Raw genomic sequence first — 20,751 nt, forward strand, 5'->3', positions numbered from 1 at the left:
CACCTACCGATGCATATGGGCCGGACATAAACAAAATAAAATCATCCTAAAGACTTCATGTGATTGCTGGTGGGACTGGATGACCACCATCACTTTTGTTGTTTGTCTTTTTGGCAGCCAGCAGGTACAATGTGATGGCTGAATGCTTCATAGCCTCAAGTCCAGTCCACATCAGGCCCATATTCAAGCTCATGACATGCCTGTTATCAGATGCAGTAGATTCCCTAATGCTATTTATTACAGATTTGTCCTCAAACCAGCAAATCACATTGTATCTTCCCTTTTGAACATGCACAGGGCAATGGGTGACAGTTGGGGAAAAAAACTCAGAGAACTTCTGCCACACCTGACCTGACTGTAGCCTGAGAGGACAGGAGTTGTTCTTAATTTCTAAAGACAAGCAGAAAAAAGCAGTAGTGATGGTGAAAAGAAGGGATTTTAAAGGCTGAGGGACAAAATATGGTCAGAATCTCTGCAACAGGCTAAGCTTAAAGCAGCATAACCAAAGGGATGAGTCAGAGGAACCCACCTCTGTCTCTTGCTTTAGGTTTTATCAAACGGAATGTTTTAGAAAATTCTAGTTTCTGCCTCTTCGATTGAAACGGGAAGCTGCTTCCAAAAGTCTGAGAACTGAAAGCTCGGCCAACCTTTCCAATAGGAACTTGTGGTTCAAGTTTGGAAACGATATCCATGGAAATCTTCAGCCAGCATCAAGGCTTGTGAAAGAGAAAACATATTTTAGATTCCTCATCCTTTCAGAGGTAAAATTTTGATGCATATCATGACACCTGGTGAACTTTTAGTGCTGCTCGTTTGTTTCTTTTGTAAGTGAGTGTGAAACCTTGCTGATGTTTCTTCTTCTGGCCTTCCTGGAGCCAGATGTAATTACATCTGGGGGTGAGTGTGTAGCTGGAAAGACATCCTCCCGTGGCGATTTGAGAAAAGTGTGTTTCTATTGATTAATAAAATTGTTTTCAGAAGAACGACGAGCTCTCTGGTTACAGCCAGTGAATCCATAATGACTCCAGGGACTTAAACTTTGTCTTTGCTTCACAAACTTCACATTTATTTCATGTCCTGGTGCTACTAAAGCTGCTTTTGAGAGATGGCTTCTGGGCATAATTACGGGGGGACAAATACACTTTATCTTCTACATGTAACAACATGATTTATTACCATGTGAAACAAACGTTTTGCACAAGGGAAATATATACTTTGAGGGCATTTTAGTCTTGGATTATGTTAAACCTAAGAAATCAAAGGTTTGCATATATGCATCACTCAAACAACTCCTTTGTTATATTCTCAATACAAGTGCACAAGCTATTTAAAGTTCCTTTTCCAGAAAATTGAATGCTAAATGGCTCATTTGTATGAAGTCTAATAGATAGTAGGTCCCCAATTGTCAGAAGTAAAAAAAAAAACATTTTTTTGCGCAAGACTTTAACAAATTAGCTTTATTTCACGCTTCTATCACCTCAGTACGTATTTTCCTAATGAGTTTATGCACTCAGTTGCTAGATTTAAGTTCGCTTTAATTGAGTGTGACATTAATTTAGTAAATGAGTCTCCCTGTCACCGTGCGCTGGAGAATGAAGCTGAAGTTGCTTTAGAGCAGAGGTACCTTGTGCCTGACAGGCATACTATGGTGGGTGTATACACAGATTGTTGTCAGTATGGTTTGTAGTGTCCGGTTGCAGCAAAGTGAAGGATAAGATGCTGAGTGCTAGGCGTCGGAGCAGCACTTCACTAAGTAATGTGGGATCACCAATACAGAAGTTTTTAATGGACCATTAGGAAAAGTGATTTGGACATGATCAATACCTTTGGCTGAGCATGAACATCAATTTGTTTTTGCATTCAGATGAGTTGAGATCTCAGATAGCATTTGAATATCAAAGACAGCTCAAAAAGAAACCTAGTCTATATTTATTACCATTATACAAAAGAAAAATGCTGTTTTCACTGATCAACTTTATGCATGGTTTATTATTACATTTACATAATGCAATTACAACAATTTATTGCACTTCCACCACTTCTTTTCAGTCATTTTTATGATAACTGTGTTCATAAATGAAAATTATTTTACCAATCAGTCATTTCTACTCCAGTTTCTACTCTACATGTTATTTTAATGCATTTTTTATTTTATTTTAGTCATGACAGCTGAAACATTTCTCTCAAATTCCCAGTAAAACAAATAGAGTCCATTAAAATAATTATATTCTGCTAGTCTAGTCCTGTCAGTAATCCATATACCACTGTTGAGTTGTTCACCCTTGACCAACACAAATGTTTAGTCAGCATTAATTTGACACATTGTTAAAGAGCAAGTTCACTGAGAAACAGTTTTTTACTTGATATTTTTGAAATATGATCGTCACTCTGCTGGCTAAATATGAAAGCAGCCGTCCTGCATTAGCCGACGACAGAAAATAGACTGGGAATGCTCGGGTTAGAAAAGCCAATCTATGTCACACTGAAAATTAGCGTCCGTGGACTCGTACATCTTGGCTCACGACAGGAAAGGCTGTTGGAGGTTTAGCGTCCAGGAAACAGTAGAGAACATCTAGGGTAGTAGAAGCTAACTGTTAGCATTAGCAACTCCACAATACAGCAGAACTCCTTCAGACTTGAGTTATTTGTGGAAATAAAACATCAAAACCTGATGTTTTCTGCTCCTCACTCCTTTTGGGCTAACTTCTATCTCATGAAACAGGAGTGTGAGAGCTTTTTCCCCAACTTACAAGGAATTCATTCATTCTAGAGGCCAGTGCAAATGTGTTGATAAAACAAGTGAACGTGGTCTTTAAATCAACTTTTTGGTGGCTTATAATTTGATCTACTCATTGAATAAACTCAGTAACCATATCCATCTGGATTTCATCAGCTTCTCATATTTGTTCTGTAGTTTCTTTGCGTATATTAGAACCTAACAGTCTGCCTCTCATTCCTCAGGATGACAGCGTCCTTAAAGAGATCGACATCAGCCATCACGTCAAAGAGGGCTGTGAGAAAGCAGACCCCTCCCAGTTCCAACTACTGAAGGTGCTGGGACAAGGATCCTATGGAAAGGTGCTGAAACTGTGATCCCTCAAATCTGCAGTTGAAGGACACAAGCAAACTGATGGAACATGGTCACTATAGAAATGAATAACCAGACATAATCATCTATAAATTGATGAGGCCTTCCAGGGGTCCTTAACTCTGCTCCTCATGTCCTGGATGTGTGAAATGTTTCCCTGTTTCAGCTCAATGGGTTGAAATGACTGGATCATGAACAGGCTTCTTCAAAACTGCTGACTCATTTGTATCAGAACCATCTAAGGCTGCTGGCCTAGATGATCATTTGTATGTCTCCCACTTGGGTTGTGTTTACTGCATTTTCAAGATTATTAGCAGAAATTAGTTTTCTCCATAGGGTGTCTGGGCCCTTAGAGATAGGGTGAGAAACCTGGTCATGCTGGAGGGGCTCGGATGCCCCTCCACATCGAGAGGAGCCAGTTGAAGTGGCGTGGGCCTCTAGTTAGGATGCCTCCTGCTGCCTCCCTGCTGTTTTCTGGGCACATCAAACTGGGAGGAAACCCAGAGGAAGATCCAGTACATGATGGATTATGTTTCTCATCTGGATTGGGAATGTCTTGGGATTTCCCTGGAGGAGCTGGCCCAAGTGGTTGGGGAGAGGGAAGTCTGGGTCTCTATAGGCTGCTGCCCCCGCAAACCAACCTCAGATAAGCAGAGGGAAATGGATGGATGAATGGATGGATGGATCATTCAACTCTCGATTTGTGTTTTGCTGTTGTGGATTCACTGTGTGCTGCAAGACCACTAATTCTTACCTATGGAAATAAGAGCCAAGAACGAAACTGTGAAGAACATCCATCCATTAATTTTGTTCAGCTTGTTGAAGGTTGGGTCATGGAGGTGACAAATTCAGTAGGAAGCTCTCCCCAGTGAAACTCTCCAGCTCCTTCTGGGGGAACCTAAACCTCTCCCAGACCAAAGAGGATATTTCATCCTTCTAGTGAGTTTTATATCTTTCCCTGGGTCTCCTTCAGTGGGACATGCCCAATATACAGATATTCAAACAGCATCTTAATCAGAAGCTCACACTTCCTCAGATTCCACCTTTCGATGTGGAGGATCAGCACCTTATCTCTAAGGCAGAGTCTGACAATCTTAAGAGAAGTTCCTTGCAACTGCTTGGATCTCTTCAATTCAGTCATGGGCGAGGGCGATAGTGATAGAGGAGTTATGTGTCCACTCTGTAGCTGGAGGGTCACACTCTGCTCAGTCTGTTGCAGTCATTGTGTCCTTGAGCAAGCAATATGACCGACCTTGCCTGCTGGTGGTGGTCGGAGGGACCGGTGGCATCTGTGTGCCCCCAGGCAGCTGAGACTACATTAGCTCATCACCAGCATCTGAATGTGTGCGTGTGCTGGTGAATGACTGGTTGTGTGTAGAGCCCTAGAAAGTTTTATATGAATACATTTGACCTCAGGTTAGAGTAGGTAGATCCTCAGCTTCTTAACAACAACAGACCAGAGCTACCTCTCTATTGCTGCAGACCAAGCTTGATTCATCGGTCCAAATCTTGCTCCATCGTATTACTCATGAACAACACTCCAAGATCTTTAAACTCTTTAAGGCAAATAATCTCTTCCAACCTGGAGGGAGGAGCATTCCACTTCTTCTGGCTGAGAATCGTGGTTTCAAATTTGGAGACTCTGAAAAACAGCCCATTAAAGATGTACGTACGTTGAGTTTTGAGAAAGGGATTCACTTGATGCTGGCATGTGTGTTTGCTGTTTACGATCTGCTAATGATAAGCCTTCCATTTCCAATTATCTGTAGATTAGCTGCCTTGACGACGGCTCCAGAGATCACTAATCTTATTTAAATGAATTGAGGTGCACTGGCTGACTTGTTGCTGTACATTAGAGGTCTGGACAGACCAGACACTGAAACCTGGCAGACATTAAAGCTGCTTTCCAGAGATTTCCTCTTTCAGAAATTATGTATGATTTGTCAGAAATCTGTAAAATTGATTATCTTATCATGTACTGTGATATAATGTAAGCAATACGTCTTTTTATTTATTTCATTTTTTGCTAAGCACGGCCCCTGCCATGCGGAGCGCCATGCAATAGGAAACTAAGCGCCGACCAGAACTAACCAACAGCATTAGACGCTTCAAATTTAAGGAATACCTCAGCCGATGCAGCGTTGATTAACTTTTCACGAACAAGTACGACTCTAAAATATAAATGTATGAAAACACAGCATGACATGAGAATAATACTCGTGCAACAGCGTGTTTTAGCTCTGTTTGTTGGCTACAGAAGCACATTTATGAACAGAAATGTGAAGTTGCCATCTTAAAAAAACAGAGGAACAGCGTTTTTGTGTGATACGCTTGTCAGCCACTAGATGGTGCCATCAGATAAGAGAAATACCCCAGAAAGAAGCGTTGACAAGTGGAGGCTGTTTCCAAGGCTGCAGGCAGACAATTGAGGTCGAGTCACAGTGTGGCCCGGTTACACAGCTAAGTGTTGTGGCAGCCTTTGATTGAACTTTAGCTGGTTGTGATAGAGTTCACATGGCCATTTTATTAAAGGTAATAGTGAAGTAAAATGAATTAAAGTTGGTCTAGAATATCTAAATAAACTCACATAGTTTAGTATTTGGTTCCTTCTTCATCTTTCTGGTGTGGTCAATAGAAAACACTTGTTTTAAAGTCTCACAAACTGTGTTATTCCTAGGTGTTCCTGGTCAGGAAGATCCGAGGTGTGGACAGAGGACAGCTCTATGCCATGAAGGTCCTAAAGAAGGCCACTCTCAAAGGTAATACAGTACAACTGGGTCCTTTTGAGGGATAGAAATGAACAAAGCAATGACTCTAAGTCAAATTTAGAATTGTAACTGGCAACACTAATGACACATCATATCTACACTAACTTTTTATTGAGTTGTGGCTAAATTGCAACCATTTGGATTAAAACTTATTTAAGAAATTTAAGTAAAAAAAGATCAATTGAAATAAAAAATAAAGTGAAAATGTAGAAAGTGAATTGTAATTTTTGAAGTGGAATTGGGTTTTCATGCAGAAATCAAATGAGATATGTGACCAGCAGATGGTTTTACTGCCCTACATTCAGTGAGATTTTTGTAAAGCAGGTTAGTTTGTACTCTTTTTATTCAGAGCAACATGTTTTTTCCTCACAACAACTTGGATTATTTTAAAGTTCGGTATTTGGGAAAGCAGGTTATTCTAATCTAGAGTCTTTGTGGGAATCTTAATCTTCTTAATCTGCACCTCTGGAACTAGAAAATTACAATCTCACCCCGTCAGAGGGACAGATGCGGTTGTTGTGGCTTCATCTAAACTAGACGTCAGCGGCTCTGTGTCACAGGTTCAGACCTGTTTGCCAGTTAAGGTCATGCATGCAGCTGTGTAGGCAGGAACATTTAAATCATTAGAAATCATTTAAAACCCAGAAAATATATCAAATGACTTAAAAGATGAGCTCTAAACGAATAAAGTGTTTTACAATGCATGTAACTTCAAACGTTGTGAGGCCTGATTCATTTAGTTGTTCTGTTTAAAGACATTAAGATATTAAGGATCTTATGAGACCTTTTCTGGTTTTAGGAGCTAATTTTCTGCCTGCGTTTATTTTTATTTAGAACATTTTTCTTGAAACATTTTCAGTGCGCTGATGAACACATGAGCTTGTTTGCACTGGAGGCATTCTGTTTTGAACCACATGCAGATTTTGGTTTGGCTTCGTCTTGCAAAGATGAGTCAGAATTTCCCTTTAACTGTTTTCATCTGGATGAGGAATTTGTCTCAGAAACTCCTTTTTAACCCTCTGGAGGCAGGCGTTGCAGATTTGCAATGTTAAAGCCTACCTACCTGGTGACTCCATACGTATTTTACGAGCATTTTTAAAATCAGAAGTACCCCTGAAGGACTTAGTTGTTCGTCCTTTCATCAAAACTTCTTTTGAGCCTGAGAGGGTTAAAATGAGCTGAGCTTTTCAGAAGATTTGAAACAAAAGTAGACTGAATTGTTCTAAAACTATGAAGTTTTTCACCATATCAATCAGCATTGCCTGAAGGTGTTTTCACCACTGGTGAATCTTTGTTGTGCACCCCCACATAGGCATATATTTGTCTTATTCCCTTTTGCCTCTGCAGCATCACTTACTGCAGTGAATTCCTCCTCATCTTTGCTTTTGAAATCCCGATTTTCTGTTTTTATATCAAACTGTTTTGTTTTATCTGCAAAAAATAATAAATAAATAAAAAACAGCAACATGTTGGAAATGAAACAGAAAACGTATTAGACATTTTTTCACCCATATCATTTCATGTTCTCTTTTCAGAGTTCATGCACGTGTAAACCTGAGATTACTTAATGCCTCTGTCTTATTTTCTCCTTCTCAGTTCGCGATCGGGTGCGATCAAAGATGGAAAGAGACATCCTCGCTGAAGTCAACCACCCTTTTATAGTTAAACTGCACTACGGTGAGACAGTCATAAAAATTCAAATAAAATGTTAATTTGATGCAGTAGATTCTTTAGCAAGCCAAATCTGATGCTGTGGTGTTTCATTTTACAAAGTGTGTACATCTAAGTGTCTTTATTTGTCCTTGACTTGACCCTCTGAACTCTCTTTTGTGATGCACAGTCAGAAGATTTCACTTATTCATTAGCTTTGTGCATCTGGGAGCTGACATACTACCAGTCTACTCAGCAGTTTGGGAAAAGTCGTCGTCGTCGTCGTCGTCTTCCTCCGCTTATCCGGGTCCGGGTCGCGGGGGCAGCATCCCAACTAGGGAGCTCCAGGCCGTCCTCTCCCCGGCCTTGTCCACCAGCTCCTCCGGCAGGACCCCAAGGCGTTCCCGGACCAGATTGGAGATGTAACCTCTCCAACGTGTCCTGGGTCGACCCGGGGGCCTTCTGCCGGCAGGACATGCCCGAAACACCTCCCCGGGGAGGCGTCCAGGAGGCATCCTGACCAGATGCCCAAACCACCTCAACTGGCTCCTTTCGATCCGGAGGAGCAGCGGTTCTACTCCGAGTCCCTCCCGAATGTCCGAGCTCCTCACCCTATCTCTAAGGCTGAGCCCGGCCACCCTACGGAGGAAACTCATTTCGGCCGCTTGTATCCGCGATCTCGTTCTTTCGGTCATTACCCAAAGCTCATGACCATAGGTGAGGATTGGGACGTAGATCGACCGGTAAATCGAGAGCCTGGCTTTCTGGCTCAGCTCCCTCTTCCCCACGACAGATCGGCTCAGCGTCCGCATCACTGCAGACGCCGAACCAATCCGCCTGTCGATCTCCCGATCCCTCCTACCCTCACTCGTGAACAAGACCCCGAGATACTTAAACTCCTCCACTTGAGGTAGGACCTCTCCCCCGACCCGGAGGTGGCAAGCCACCCTTTTCCGGTCGAGAACCATGGTCTCAGATTTGGAGGTGCTGATCCTCATCCCAGCCGCTTCACATTCGGCCGCGAACCTACCCAGCAAGAGCTGAAGGTCACAGCTGGATGAAGCTAGGAGGACCACATCATCCGCAAAAAGCAGAGACGAGATTCTCCTGCCACCAAACTCGACACACTCCACACCACGGCTGCGTCTAGAAATTCTGTCCATAAAAGTGATGAACAGAACCGGTGACAAAGGGCAGCCCTGGCGGAGTCCAACCCTCACCGGGAACAGGTCCGACTTACTACCGGCTATGCGGACCAAACTCACGCTCCTCTGGTAAAGGGACTGAATGGCCCTTAACAGAAAGCCACCCACCCCATACTCCTGGAGCGTCCCCCACAGGGTGCCCCTGGGGACACGGTCATAAGCCTTCTCCAAATCCACAAAGCACATGTGGATTGGTTGGGCAAACTCCCATGCCCCCTCCATCACCCTTGCAAGGGTATAGAGCTGGGGAAAAGTAATAATTTAAATGATCTCTTGGAAAAGTAAAAATGTTAAAAAAAACGTTCATCAGTTCATCACATCCAGAGTTTATTATGACATTTTTCACAGCACCTAAATCATGCACACGGTTTCCTCAGGAGAGCACAGTCTCGACATGGCAACAAGATTTCATTTGTGTGTGTGTGTGTGTGTGTGTGTGTGTGTGTGTGTGTGTGTGTGTGTGTGTGTGTGTGTGTGTGTGTGTGTGTGTGTGTGTGTGTGTGTGTGTGTGTGTGTGTGTCCAGCCTTCCAGACTGAAGGGAAACTCTATCTGATCTTGGACTTCCTGAGAGGAGGAGACCTTTTCACTCGTCTGTCAAAGGAGGTATCATGAACTATTTCCTGAAAAACACCTTTTTGTTATTTGGTTTGTCACTTTTGTGGTAATGTTTTTGGGATTCTTCATTATGAACAGAAACTGTAAATGTGTTGCTTTAAACTGTAAATTGTCAGACATTTCAAGGATAAAAGCAGCTTTCTTGTAAAAAACATGTTGCCGCAGCCGGAAGTTCTTTTCTGATGCATGACTCTAAATACATCTTCATCTCCTCACCTGTGCAGGTGATGTTTACTGAAGAGGATGTGAAGTTTTACCTTGCAGAGCTGGCTCTTGCCTTGGACCATCTTCACAGTCTAGGGATCATCTACAGAGACCTTAAACCTGAAAAGTACTGTTACTGTGTTTTATATATCCCAATAATATATTCAAAAGTACTTTGTTTTTTATTTGAGTGTTTTTTTTTTCAGTATTCTTCTAGATGAAGATGGACACATAAAGATTACCGGTTAGTGCATCCAATTGTAAACAAAACAAATGTGTGTCTTTGAGTTTTTCCTGCAAGTATTTGTCTCGCTGTGATCCGTGCTGTCTCTCTGTGTCTTTGTTCAGACTTTGGACTGAGTAAAGAAGCCATTGATCATGACAAAAGAGCGTACTCCTTCTGTGGAACGATTGAGTACATGGCTCCTGAGGTTGTGAACAGGAGAGGACACACACAAAGTGCAGACTGGTGGTCCTTCGGGGTACTTATGGTGCGTTAAGTCACACAAGTTCTGATTTCCTTATTTGGCCTTCTTAATTTATCTGCCAGATTAAGTTTGTTAATCTGCTAAAATCAGCTTGTTTTGTTAGCCTGCTGGTTTATGTTACTAATGCGGGGAAGGAGGTTAACATGCAGTCACTGACATCTGGTTACACCAAGCGAGATCACACTGGAAGCATCAGCAGCGCAGAATGGAAGCAGAATGTCCCTGCTTCAAATTATAATCCATGATATTCTACGGGGGTGATTCAAACCAGCTGCGATGCTGAAATATTCAGGCACAACCCTGAAGTGGCTCGCCACACCGCTAAAGATTGGATCAGGTTCTGTTTTTGCTGCAAGCCGCTTCTGGGACATGACAATTTCTGCAGGGAACATGGGGCTAGACAGGAAATCACACACGGTTTCAGTGTAATACCCCTGGTAATTTTCAAAAGAAAAGACTATTGCTGCATTGCAATTTCATATCTATGTAGATTGTGTCAATACGTATGACCTAACGACTAACTGACTTCCTGCATTGTTCCAGAAGTGCAGCGGTGTGTTTTTCATGGCTTTTATGCTGGCAGTGGAGAGGAACAACATTATATATGACATCAAAGAGCAATATCAAATGTGGCTTCCTTCTTTTTGGTTTAATGGTGGACGGCAGAAGTCTCGAAGGATTTTGTGACTCGCGAGTCCAGTGAGGAGCACAGCAGAGAAGGGGCTCTGTTGCTGGGATCCTCCCAGTGTGTACTGGACCGCTCTGCTCCGCTGATGCGTTCAGTGTGAATTAGCGGTTATAGGTACAGTAAGTCAGTATGGGAAGCTATATGTGAATATATAGTCTGGTCACAACCCACTGACGGCTCTCGGTCATGTGGTTGTCTTTCAAACTGTCTCTGCATGCTATTGGACGACAAGCAACAAGATGTACTCACCACTACAAATGACAAAGTCAAGGGGGCAGTCTGACATACTCCATCGAAGAAGACGCAAATACATCATTTTTCAAATAAAAACTGAAGTACCTCTCTGCTTTTGAGTCAAACAAAACCCAAGTTGAATCCAAGGCCATTTTAAACGAGCCGTCGTCATCTTAGTTTTGCTCAGTTGCAGTTACAACCCACCAACCAAACCGATAGAGCATTGTGATTGGCCCACCAAACCGATAGAGCATTGTGATTGGCTCACCAAACCGACAGAGTGATGTGATTGGCCCGCCAAACCGATAGAGTGATGTGATTGGCTCACCAAACTGCAGTACCCAATTGGACCACAGGATGTCATTCTTACTTCATTCTTACATTATCTACCTTTAAAAAATTTTGTTTTTTACTTAAAAAAATAATTAAGCTCCTGTTTTTGTTACTGATCACTGCTGCATTGACAATAAGACCTCACCAATCACATTCTTAAAATGTTTATTCTTTAATTTTTGAGGTTTCCTAAGGTCGCAGACACCCTGTGAGAACCAGTAAACATTATTTTGCCATCCTTTTTAAATCCGAGGTCATGAACAGTTCACTCACAGCTTAGCATTTGTTCCTCCTTGGTGGCTTTCCGACCGCTAAAATCAATAAACTAATGAAAATTCAATCATCTCTCTGCTCCCAGTTCTTCATTGGATGGCTGATGTTCTGACAGATGTCAATTTTTGCTTTTTTTCAGTTTGAAATGTTGACGGGATCTTTACCCTTTCAAGGAAAGGATCGGAAGGAGACAATGGCGCTTATCCTGAAGTGAGACAAACAACTCAAAATATTTTGTTAACGACTACAAGGTTTTGGGTCATTTTTGTTATGGCTAATAAAATAATTGCATCTGTTTTCATACATACAAAAAACTTATTGAGGCTTTAAAATGTCTAAATATTCATTTTTTTCTTCTCCAACTGGTTTTTTAAATCAGTTTTATAACAGATTTTACATAATTAGTAGAACAAAACTGCAACGATTGTTCATGTTAAAGTGCTTTCTTTGTTTGATTAATGTTAGCTGAATCATCAGAACAATCCTAAGTATTTCACTGGTCTTTTCTGCATTTGCATGAAGCTGCATCTCCATGTGTGTGCACAGGGCAAAACTCGGGATGCCACAGTTCCTCAGCCCAGAAGTTCAGAGTTTATTAAGAGCGCTCTTCAAGAGGAATCCCGTTAACCGTCTGGGTATGCCACATTAAAACACTGGACATCAATAATCTAAAACTACAAATATTTTTCAGCGCAGTGGCGGATTATTTTCCTACTTTTTTAGATACTTTTATTGACAAAGCAGGTCCAGATCATAGAAACAAATCAAACGGATTATTTTGGATCAAAACTTGATTCAAATGCAAGTTTTTTAATCAAATGTCTCCCATCAAGTAATGCCACGTGTACGCATTTTAAAAACTGAAATTTATTCATTACTTTGTCAGTTTTTGCTATCTGTTGCTGGCATGTTTCAAATTAAGAGTGATGACATCATTTTGTGTCTGCAAATATGTACGAAACCAAAGTGCAGAAAGCTTTGAAAACTAGTCAGAAAATTATAAATGAGGGATGTCAGTAGAGTAACTGTGAAAATATAAAATCACTGCACTACAAAGGATTATTTTTTATTTTTATTTTTTTAAGTGTCAGTGTGTAGTTTCCTGGCACTAGGGGGCAGAGCGTACATTTCAGGGTAGTTTTGCAGCCTCGGCGTGACTCCTCACATTTTGATGGTCCTTCAGTTAATTCCACTGAGAGAATGCAATGTCGATTGCAATTTTCTGGCGCTGTAGTCTCCTGATCTGCTCAGGGTCCTGCACCTGCTGATGACATCATCATACTACATCAATACCGCTCAGCCAAAATATAGTGCATCTCTTTTTCGATTCTGTTCATTCACAAACGTTTTGAAAAGAGTTTAGCAGTTTTGTTCATAAATTCATGTTTCTTACTGTCTTAAATGTTTTTGAGTGTGGTAACGTAACTTCTGTAAGTCATACGTCCGGTCAATCATCTAGTGTGACATCATCGACAGGCGCAGGACCCCAGCCGGCTAGAAGGAAACATGGCGTCTAATATGGCGTCCCCCAAAAACGCTAGCCTTTGTACTTTAGAGCCGATTTTTATGGTTATTTGGTACAAAACCACCAATAATTTTCAATGACTGGAGAAAATTTTACTCATTTTCACCAAAATTTTGATGGATATTCCCAGAGATTAACGGTAAAAACTACACATTGTCCCTTATTCTTTACAATTTTGGGCTTCACTTCATTTCTTTCACATAATGTTTGTCCTTAAAAATAACATGATAGCAATGCAATCATTCTCCAGTCAAAGGCTGACAAAAGGCATTGTAGGACACACACACACACACACACACACATATATACTCAAATATTTTTGGCCTCTCTCTGTTCCTCAGGTGCCGGTCCAGATGGAATTGAAGAAATTAAAAGACATCGCTTTTTTGCATCAATAGACTGGGATGTAAGTTCCTTATTAACGAGGATAAAATATAATTAGTAAACATAATATATTACATATTGGTAACTTCCATCCATCCATTGTTGTTTGAGCCACCTTAACTGGCTCCTCTCGATGCGGAGGAGCAGCGGGTCTACTCCATGCCCCTCCCAGATGACTAAGCTTCTCACTCTAACACTAAGGGAGAGCCCAGCCACCCTGCGGAGAAAACGTATTTTGGCTGCTTGTATCCGCGATCTCGTTCTTTTGGTCACTACCCAAAGTTTGTAACCATAGGTGAGGGTAAGAACGTAGAGCTACCAGTAAATCGAGAGCTTCGCCTTCCAGCTCAGCTCTCTTAACCACAACAGACCGGTACAACGCCTGCATCACTGCAGATGCAGCACTTAACCACCTATCGTTCTTCCGCTCCATCTTTCCCTCACTCCTGAGATAGTGGAATTCCTCCACTAGAGGCAGGACCTTCTCCCTGACCTGGAGAAAGCCTTCAATCCTTTTCCGACTTGGGTAACTTGTGTTGCCTTATAAGAATACCTTTGAGTTTCTCACCGGCAGCTCACCATCATGAATCAGTCATTATTTTCTTTTATATCTACAAAAGTTTTCCAGTCAGATAGTTTCTACCAATTACACATTCCATCATCATCATCTACCCTTGACATCTTTGATGCTTGGAATAAATTATTCTCTACTCTAAAATTGCTCTTATTTAGAGTTTCTCTTTAAACGGTTTCTTAAATAATGTGTCAAAGTTTTGCAGCGTTTAGGATCAACAGAACGGTGTTGAATCGGTGACACCTACGGGCCACATGTAGAAACTGCAGAAACCAGCAGTTGTCAACAGTCATGAAAACAAACACCAGTCATCCTTATGCAGCCTTAGATTGTTGCACATTTCTGATTTACACTTTGTTTAGTTATAATAATATTTTATTAATCAGTTATTTGCACACTGACATTAAAGCTTGTATGGGTTCTGTGTTACTGGATGGACTTTGACACATTTTATGTGACATCAGAGATGCTTACCACACCTATGATTCTGATTCTGAACACCAGTCTATTTACAGTGATGAGGGTCGTGTTTGATTTTGTGATGAAGTCAGTTGTTTCTGATGTAACATTTTGTGTTTTATTCTGTAGAAGTTGTACAAGAAGGAGATGAGACCGCCGTTCAAACCGACTGTCGGAAGACCCGAAGACACTTTCCACTTTGACCCTGAGTTCACTTCCAGAACACCAACAGGTCACTCAGATATGCAACAAACATGTTCAGGCTCAGAGACGCAAATCAGAACTTATAAATGAACATGTTTTAATGCGGTTTTGTAAAACTTTTCTTTGTGTTTGTGTCGTTCGGTGTCCAGATTCCCCCGGCATCCCCCCAAGTGCAAACACGCACCAGTTGTTTCGTGGTTTCAGCTTTGTGGCCACTAATCAAACCAATCAGGAGGCCAGCGTCGCCCCTGTAGCGCCTTCACATCAGGAGGTGAACATCAACCCCATAGCACAGGTCATTATAACAACCGGTCTAATTAAAATATATTCTATCAAGCCAGTAAAAAGCTTTAGTTTGTTCACAAAAAAAGATTTTATTTCATTATAAAACTGTTTTGTGTGCGTTCTCTGATAGCACATTCGTGGTGATGTGGCCTTCAAAGACGTGTATGAGCTGAAGGAAGAAGTTGAACGGACGGGAGCATTCGTCCGTAGAAGATGTCACCACAGAGTCACAGCCGTGGAGTATTCAGTAAAGGTAGGTGAATGTCACCATGCTCTCCAGGAGAACAGGAAACATTTAGAACATTTATTGAGGCCAAAAGGGTCAACAGTAGTTAGTACTGTCACTTCAAATAATGAAATTATTGATTTTATTTATAAATCAGCAAGTTATCTCACATGCCGGTCTATAATTGGACCATCAGCACTTTTCTGGCTAACGCAGTGGTGTCATGTCTTTACAACTCTAAAGAACATAGTGCATCTGTTCTCAGGAAACATCTAAATGCATTTTTGGTTTTGTTTTGAGAATTTAAATCCATCCATCTGTTGTCATCCAGTTAACTGGGTCGAGTTGCGGCAGCAGCAGCCTAAGCAGAGAGGCCCAGACTTTGCTCTCCCCAGCCACTTGGGCCAGCTCCTCCTGGGAAATCCCAAGGCGTTCATGGATCCTGGCCAGCCGATAAACATAATCCCTCCATCGTGTCCTGGGTCTTCATTTAGGTCTCCCCCTAGTTGGATCTCACCAAAGAGGCATAACCAGATGCCAGAGCCACCTCAACTGGCTCCTCTCGTTGTGGAGGAGCAGCGGATCTACTTCGAGACCCTCCCAGATGACCGAGCTTCTCACCCTATCTCTAAGGAAGAGCCCAGATGGTCTGCGGAGAAAACTCATTACTTGTATATGTGACCAAAGATGAGGGTAGGAATGTAGATGACTGATAAATCTTCATCACAACGGACCGGTCCAACGCCCACATCACTGCAGATGCAGCACCAATCCACCGATCAATCTCACGCTCCAGCTTTCCCTCACTCGTGAACAACACCCCGAGATACTTAAACTCCCCCACTTGAGGCAGGACCTCATTCCTGACCTGGAGAAAGCATTCTACCCTTTTCCAACTCAAAACATGAAATGAAAATTTTAAATGACATTTGATTTATTTGATTAAATGCAAGTAGTAATATCTCAGCCTACAGCGGGCCTAAATAATAAGAATACTGTAAAAACTCTACATGTTCAGTGTTTCAGAAAGACTTAATATTTTAAGAATGCTCTCAGACAAATGCATTTAGTGGTCGTAGTCTGTGAATTTAGTTAAAACTACACAAAATGTGCATTTTTCCTGCTGTCATGGAAATGCAACATTTACACCTCCCCTGTTGTCACACTGTTTTGATCCTTCTTAGTTGTTTTCTAGGAAAGATACACAGATGTCTCATGCTGATGTTTTTCTTATTTTATAACAGCGTCACCTAGCTTCTTTGTTTTCATGGTCTTTTAGCTTAGCCGTTTTATCTACTGTGTCTTTTATTGTTTAATCGTTTTGTTATTTTTCTCTTGTTATTTAAATATTGATTGTCTGATTGGTGAATGCTGTATTTTGTCCCGTTGTTTGAACCTTTCATGTAGCACTTGGTCAGCTGCTGTGCTGTTTATGAATGTGCCGTAAAAATAAGATACGGTTCTTCAGAATATATAAAATTATGTTTGTTTTTCGTTTGTTTTCATCAGATTATTGACAGAACCAAGAAAGATCCATCAGAGGAGATTGAGATTTTGTTGAGATATGGACAGCATGCAAATATAATAACCCTGAGGGATGTAAGTATATCACACAAAGTCAAATTTGTGAATAAAATAGAATAGAATAGAATAGAATAGAATAGAATAGAATAGAATAGAAAAGAAAATACTTGATTGATCCCAAAGTGGGGAAATTCACTCATTAAGGCAGCATATACACTTAAGAGAATAGGATGGGTTTATCATCTTTTTCAATATCTATAATTTATTTATTTATCTATTTATCTATTTATTGCAGAGTTGTTTAAATAGAGTTTTGTTTTTGCCTATTTTATTCTGCCTGTAGGTGTTTGACGATGGCCAGTATGTTTATTTAGTCCTGGACGTCCTCAGAGGGAACGAGCTGCTGGACAGAGTTTTGACACTTCCAGATTTCACAGAGAGAGATGCATCAGACATCGTCTGCACGCTGACAAAAACTGTGGAATATTTACACTCTCAAGGGGTAAGGTGTATAGACATAAAGGTGTTCTGATGCGGCGAAACTTGCATTATAAAAGTTCCAGTGACCATTAGATTTGGCCTTTTTTGTTGCATCAGGTTGTGCATCGAGACCTGAAGCCCAGCAACATTTGCTACGCTGATGACGGCGGACTCCCAGAATCCATCAGGATTTGTGATTTTGGTTTTGCTAAACAGCTCAGAGCTGAAAACGGTCTGCTGATGACGCCATGTTACACCGCCACATTCATGGCTCCCGAGGTATAATACTAATAATAATCACAATTGCAAGACAAAACATGCATCATCTCTACAAAAAAATCACAAACAACAAAGCAGCTGACAAAATAAACACTAAACATGCTGATTTGTGTGTTTAGGTTCTGAAAAAGCAGGGTTATGATGCAGCCTGTGACATCTGGAGCTTGGGGATCCTTCTCTACACCATGATAGCTGGGTCAGTAACACTAACAGGGTTTTTGTTATGCAGACTCCCACTTTCGGCACATAAAACCATGCAGTATCATCATTCTGATGCTGTTTCCACAATAACATCTCCTGGTATATGAAAACAACTTGTTTTGCTCTTGTCACACTAAAGATTCCCGAGTGTTTTGAGATTTTGTTTTCATTCATTTATGACACTTTATAATATCTTTTCAGCTTCAGCCCGTATGCCAGCAGCCATAATGACACTGCTGAGGAGATTCTGGCTCAGATCGGGAGTGGGAAAGTCATCATCACAGGAGGGAACTGGGACTTGGTGTCAGAAGCTGCCAAGGTGACATCCTTAGGCTTCTTCATTCCTATCTGAACAGTCACCTTGGGAACATGATTCTGATGTTGTTTAATCATGCTAACACTATATATGTGCATGTTGGGTTTCTTTTACAGGACATTGTGACAAAGATGCTCCACGTGGACCCTCACCAGCGTCTTACTGCCCCACAGGTTTTATTCTTTTTTTCTATTCTGTGAAGGACTTCAATCAGTTTTACACTGTTATAAGGTTCTCGACAGAAAAAGTTGGTTGGCTTACTGTTATTGGCAGGGGCGGTTCTAGGGAGAGTCTAAGGTGGGCAAGTGCCAACCTGTCAGCAAGCTTGGATCTCCCTGTGGGCCCCCCATGCAAAGGGCGGATCTTATGCATTAATAAGTTTAGATTTTTTACCATCATTTTGCCTAACCAGGTCCTTCCGCGAAGGGTAATATGCAGAAATCAGCCGTTGTCATAGTGGATAGGTGCGTTTACCAGCCGTGCAGCACAGCCGTTTGGCTGCATGGGGTGAAGGACGTGTCACTTTGACTCTGAGTTTATCATGTACGCACTACGCTTCCAGAATGTATCAAGCTCAGTCATTCAGATCAGGCCAGACAGGAAGTCAAACACGAAGGCTGTGTAACACCTGGAAACTTTCCAAATAAGTCATATGCAGATTTCCAGTTGCTTAACTAGTTACCTGGGAAAACTCTGTAGCCGAGGTAAACGGAACAGAAAATGACCCACAGACCTTTTTGGATAAATGCTATTGTCTTTTATTACGTGACCTGCAGAAATCACAAGTGGCCCTGCAATTCTCCGGTGAGTTTGTGACGTTGCGGGACCCAATGTGGGGAACAGTTTAGCCTCCATTTTGCATCTGAAACACTACCAATGGGAGGAAGCTTACGGGGAATACACGTCAATGTGAGACGTAGACCCAAAGCATGTGAATGAAATGACCGGAAATTGAAAAAAGAGGCTGACAGAAATGTTTTTTATGATTCCACTGAAATTAATAAAGACATCAAAGTATTTCTTTATTTTGCAAAATAGTTATATTTTACAACTTCATGAAAAACGATAAAACAGCTCAGCCGCAGCAAAATCAGTTATTATATCTTTGTGATTAACAGGCACAAATTTGAAATGTGTAATATGTGTAACATTTCCTTACAAATGTGCCTCTCTAACAGAGCAGCTACCCCCCTCACCTGTTTTTAACCCTTTGCAATAATGTTCAAATCAGGGTTATCAAACTCAAGTCCCCATGGGCCACCAAAGGTCTCCTATTCCTCCATGTTTTGTGGTTTCACTGCTCCAGCACATCTGAAACAATGGTTGTTTCATTACATCAGCAGGTCTTCATGTTCTGCAGAAGCCTGTTCATCATCCACTAATTAAAACTATGTGTGTTGGCGCAGAGAAACATCCTAAACATGGAGGATGGTGGCCTTCAAGTACTGGAGTTTTTTTTAAGATGTCAAAAAATTAGGGTATCTTATGGTACTTACAAAAAGTTATTACTTTAGTTTTTATTGGATATAGATTATATAAGTCCTTGTTGTAGCAATAAATTCATATAGCTTTCATGCTTTAGGTTCTTCGACACCCCTGGATTGTAGAGAGAGAACAGCTTTCTGACAAGAGTCTCACCAGACAGGACGCCGTCATCGTCAAGGTCAGCGGTCCGCTGTGAACGAGTGCTTTTGCTAAAATGCTCAATCACTCTGAATGTATCTTTATTTTTATATTCTGTTGAGAAATACTTTTGAAAAAAAGAAATAAATATTTTACAAAATCATGCTAAAAATATGCAAAGGAACTATAAAACTATTTTGCTAAAAGAGCAAAACACGTTCAGATTTTTGGCAAATAAACAACATTCATCTGAAAACAAACTAATGTGTGGTGCTCTAAACTGTAAAATGCCTTTTCCCGTCCACTAGGTGGCGATGTTTGTCTCTTGTTGAGTTGTTCTCCAGATTAAACCAATGCACTTGCCTTTATGTTCCCTTCAGGGAGCATTGTCTGCTACCTACGCTGCTCTGAAGCGCTGTGCTCCAGCTCCGGTCCTCGAACCCGTGCACTCCTCCAGCCTGGCTCAGCGGAGAGGCATGAAAAAGCTGGAGAGTCAAAACAGCACCACCACCTCGGAGCCTGAAGAGAGTCAGTGATGTGAGAGGGTCGCTGAAGTCCTCACTAATGAGGATGGACTTTTTATTTTATTTTGAAAAGCACAAACCATGCCAAACTCAAGCTTCCTGCTCATACTGGCTTCAATTTAGGCTTTGGTTCACCCAGCTCATGGTGTAAATGTTTTTTTCAAATGTAAACTAATCTAACACTGTGATATAAATCATTTTGTGTGTTTTCATAAAAAGAGAGGACTCTCATCCAAGTGGCTTTAATAGAGAAGGTCTCCTATTTAAAAGCAGATGCCTTGATAAGTCCTGCAGAAGTTTCAGGCTGTATTTAAAGTGTCCTGAAATTTCACTTTGGCTCCCCTATAACAGGTATTCGTTTTAATAAATAGTATATTTTATTCATACATGTAGGGAAACCTTTGTGCAATAAACACAGTGCAATATATTCTGACAAGCCTTGATTTTTATAGGAACACCATTTATTTGGATCAAATAAGGTTGAAAACATAAAAGTACATAAAGGGAAAGTAGTAAAGTAGCTGGATTATTTAGACTTCAGCTAAAGTTAATAAGCAGCCACCTACACAGTAATACTTATTTAATAATGACTCAATATTC

The 20,751-nt window shown here is 41.2% G+C and overlaps 1 protein-coding gene across 1 annotated transcript in view; it reads left to right on the top strand.

Moving 5' to 3' along the window:
• The window catches only part of LOC107382059 (ribosomal protein S6 kinase alpha-2), a 21,275-nt gene extending 889 nt beyond the window's left edge, over window positions 1-20,386 (top strand). The window contains exons 2-22 of the mRNA XM_015954042.3: window positions 2,962-3,078; window positions 5,766-5,847; window positions 7,453-7,533; window positions 9,236-9,315; window positions 9,552-9,658; window positions 9,738-9,775; window positions 9,880-10,022; window positions 11,687-11,757; window positions 12,094-12,182; window positions 13,414-13,478; window positions 14,619-14,721; window positions 14,843-14,988; window positions 15,109-15,231; window positions 16,714-16,803; window positions 17,072-17,230; window positions 17,326-17,487; window positions 17,607-17,683; window positions 17,890-18,007; window positions 18,121-18,177; window positions 19,587-19,667; window positions 20,008-20,386. Coding sequence (XP_015809528.3) covers window positions 2,962-3,078; window positions 5,766-5,847; window positions 7,453-7,533; window positions 9,236-9,315; window positions 9,552-9,658; window positions 9,738-9,775; window positions 9,880-10,022; window positions 11,687-11,757; window positions 12,094-12,182; window positions 13,414-13,478; window positions 14,619-14,721; window positions 14,843-14,988; window positions 15,109-15,231; window positions 16,714-16,803; window positions 17,072-17,230; window positions 17,326-17,487; window positions 17,607-17,683; window positions 17,890-18,007; window positions 18,121-18,177; window positions 19,587-19,667; window positions 20,008-20,163 — 2,145 coding nt within the window. The 3' untranslated portion in view covers window positions 20,164-20,386. The remainder of the gene's footprint in view (window positions 1-2,961; window positions 3,079-5,765; window positions 5,848-7,452; window positions 7,534-9,235; window positions 9,316-9,551; window positions 9,659-9,737; window positions 9,776-9,879; window positions 10,023-11,686; window positions 11,758-12,093; window positions 12,183-13,413; window positions 13,479-14,618; window positions 14,722-14,842; window positions 14,989-15,108; window positions 15,232-16,713; window positions 16,804-17,071; window positions 17,231-17,325; window positions 17,488-17,606; window positions 17,684-17,889; window positions 18,008-18,120; window positions 18,178-19,586; window positions 19,668-20,007) is intronic.
• Window positions 20,387-20,751: the final 365 nt, after the last annotated feature.

Source organism: Nothobranchius furzeri, chromosome 9 (assembly GCF_043380555.1).
Source record: "Nothobranchius furzeri strain GRZ-AD chromosome 9, NfurGRZ-RIMD1, whole genome shotgun sequence".
In the NCBI taxonomy this organism is placed as follows: Eukaryota; Metazoa; Chordata; class Actinopteri; order Cyprinodontiformes; family Nothobranchiidae; genus Nothobranchius; species Nothobranchius furzeri.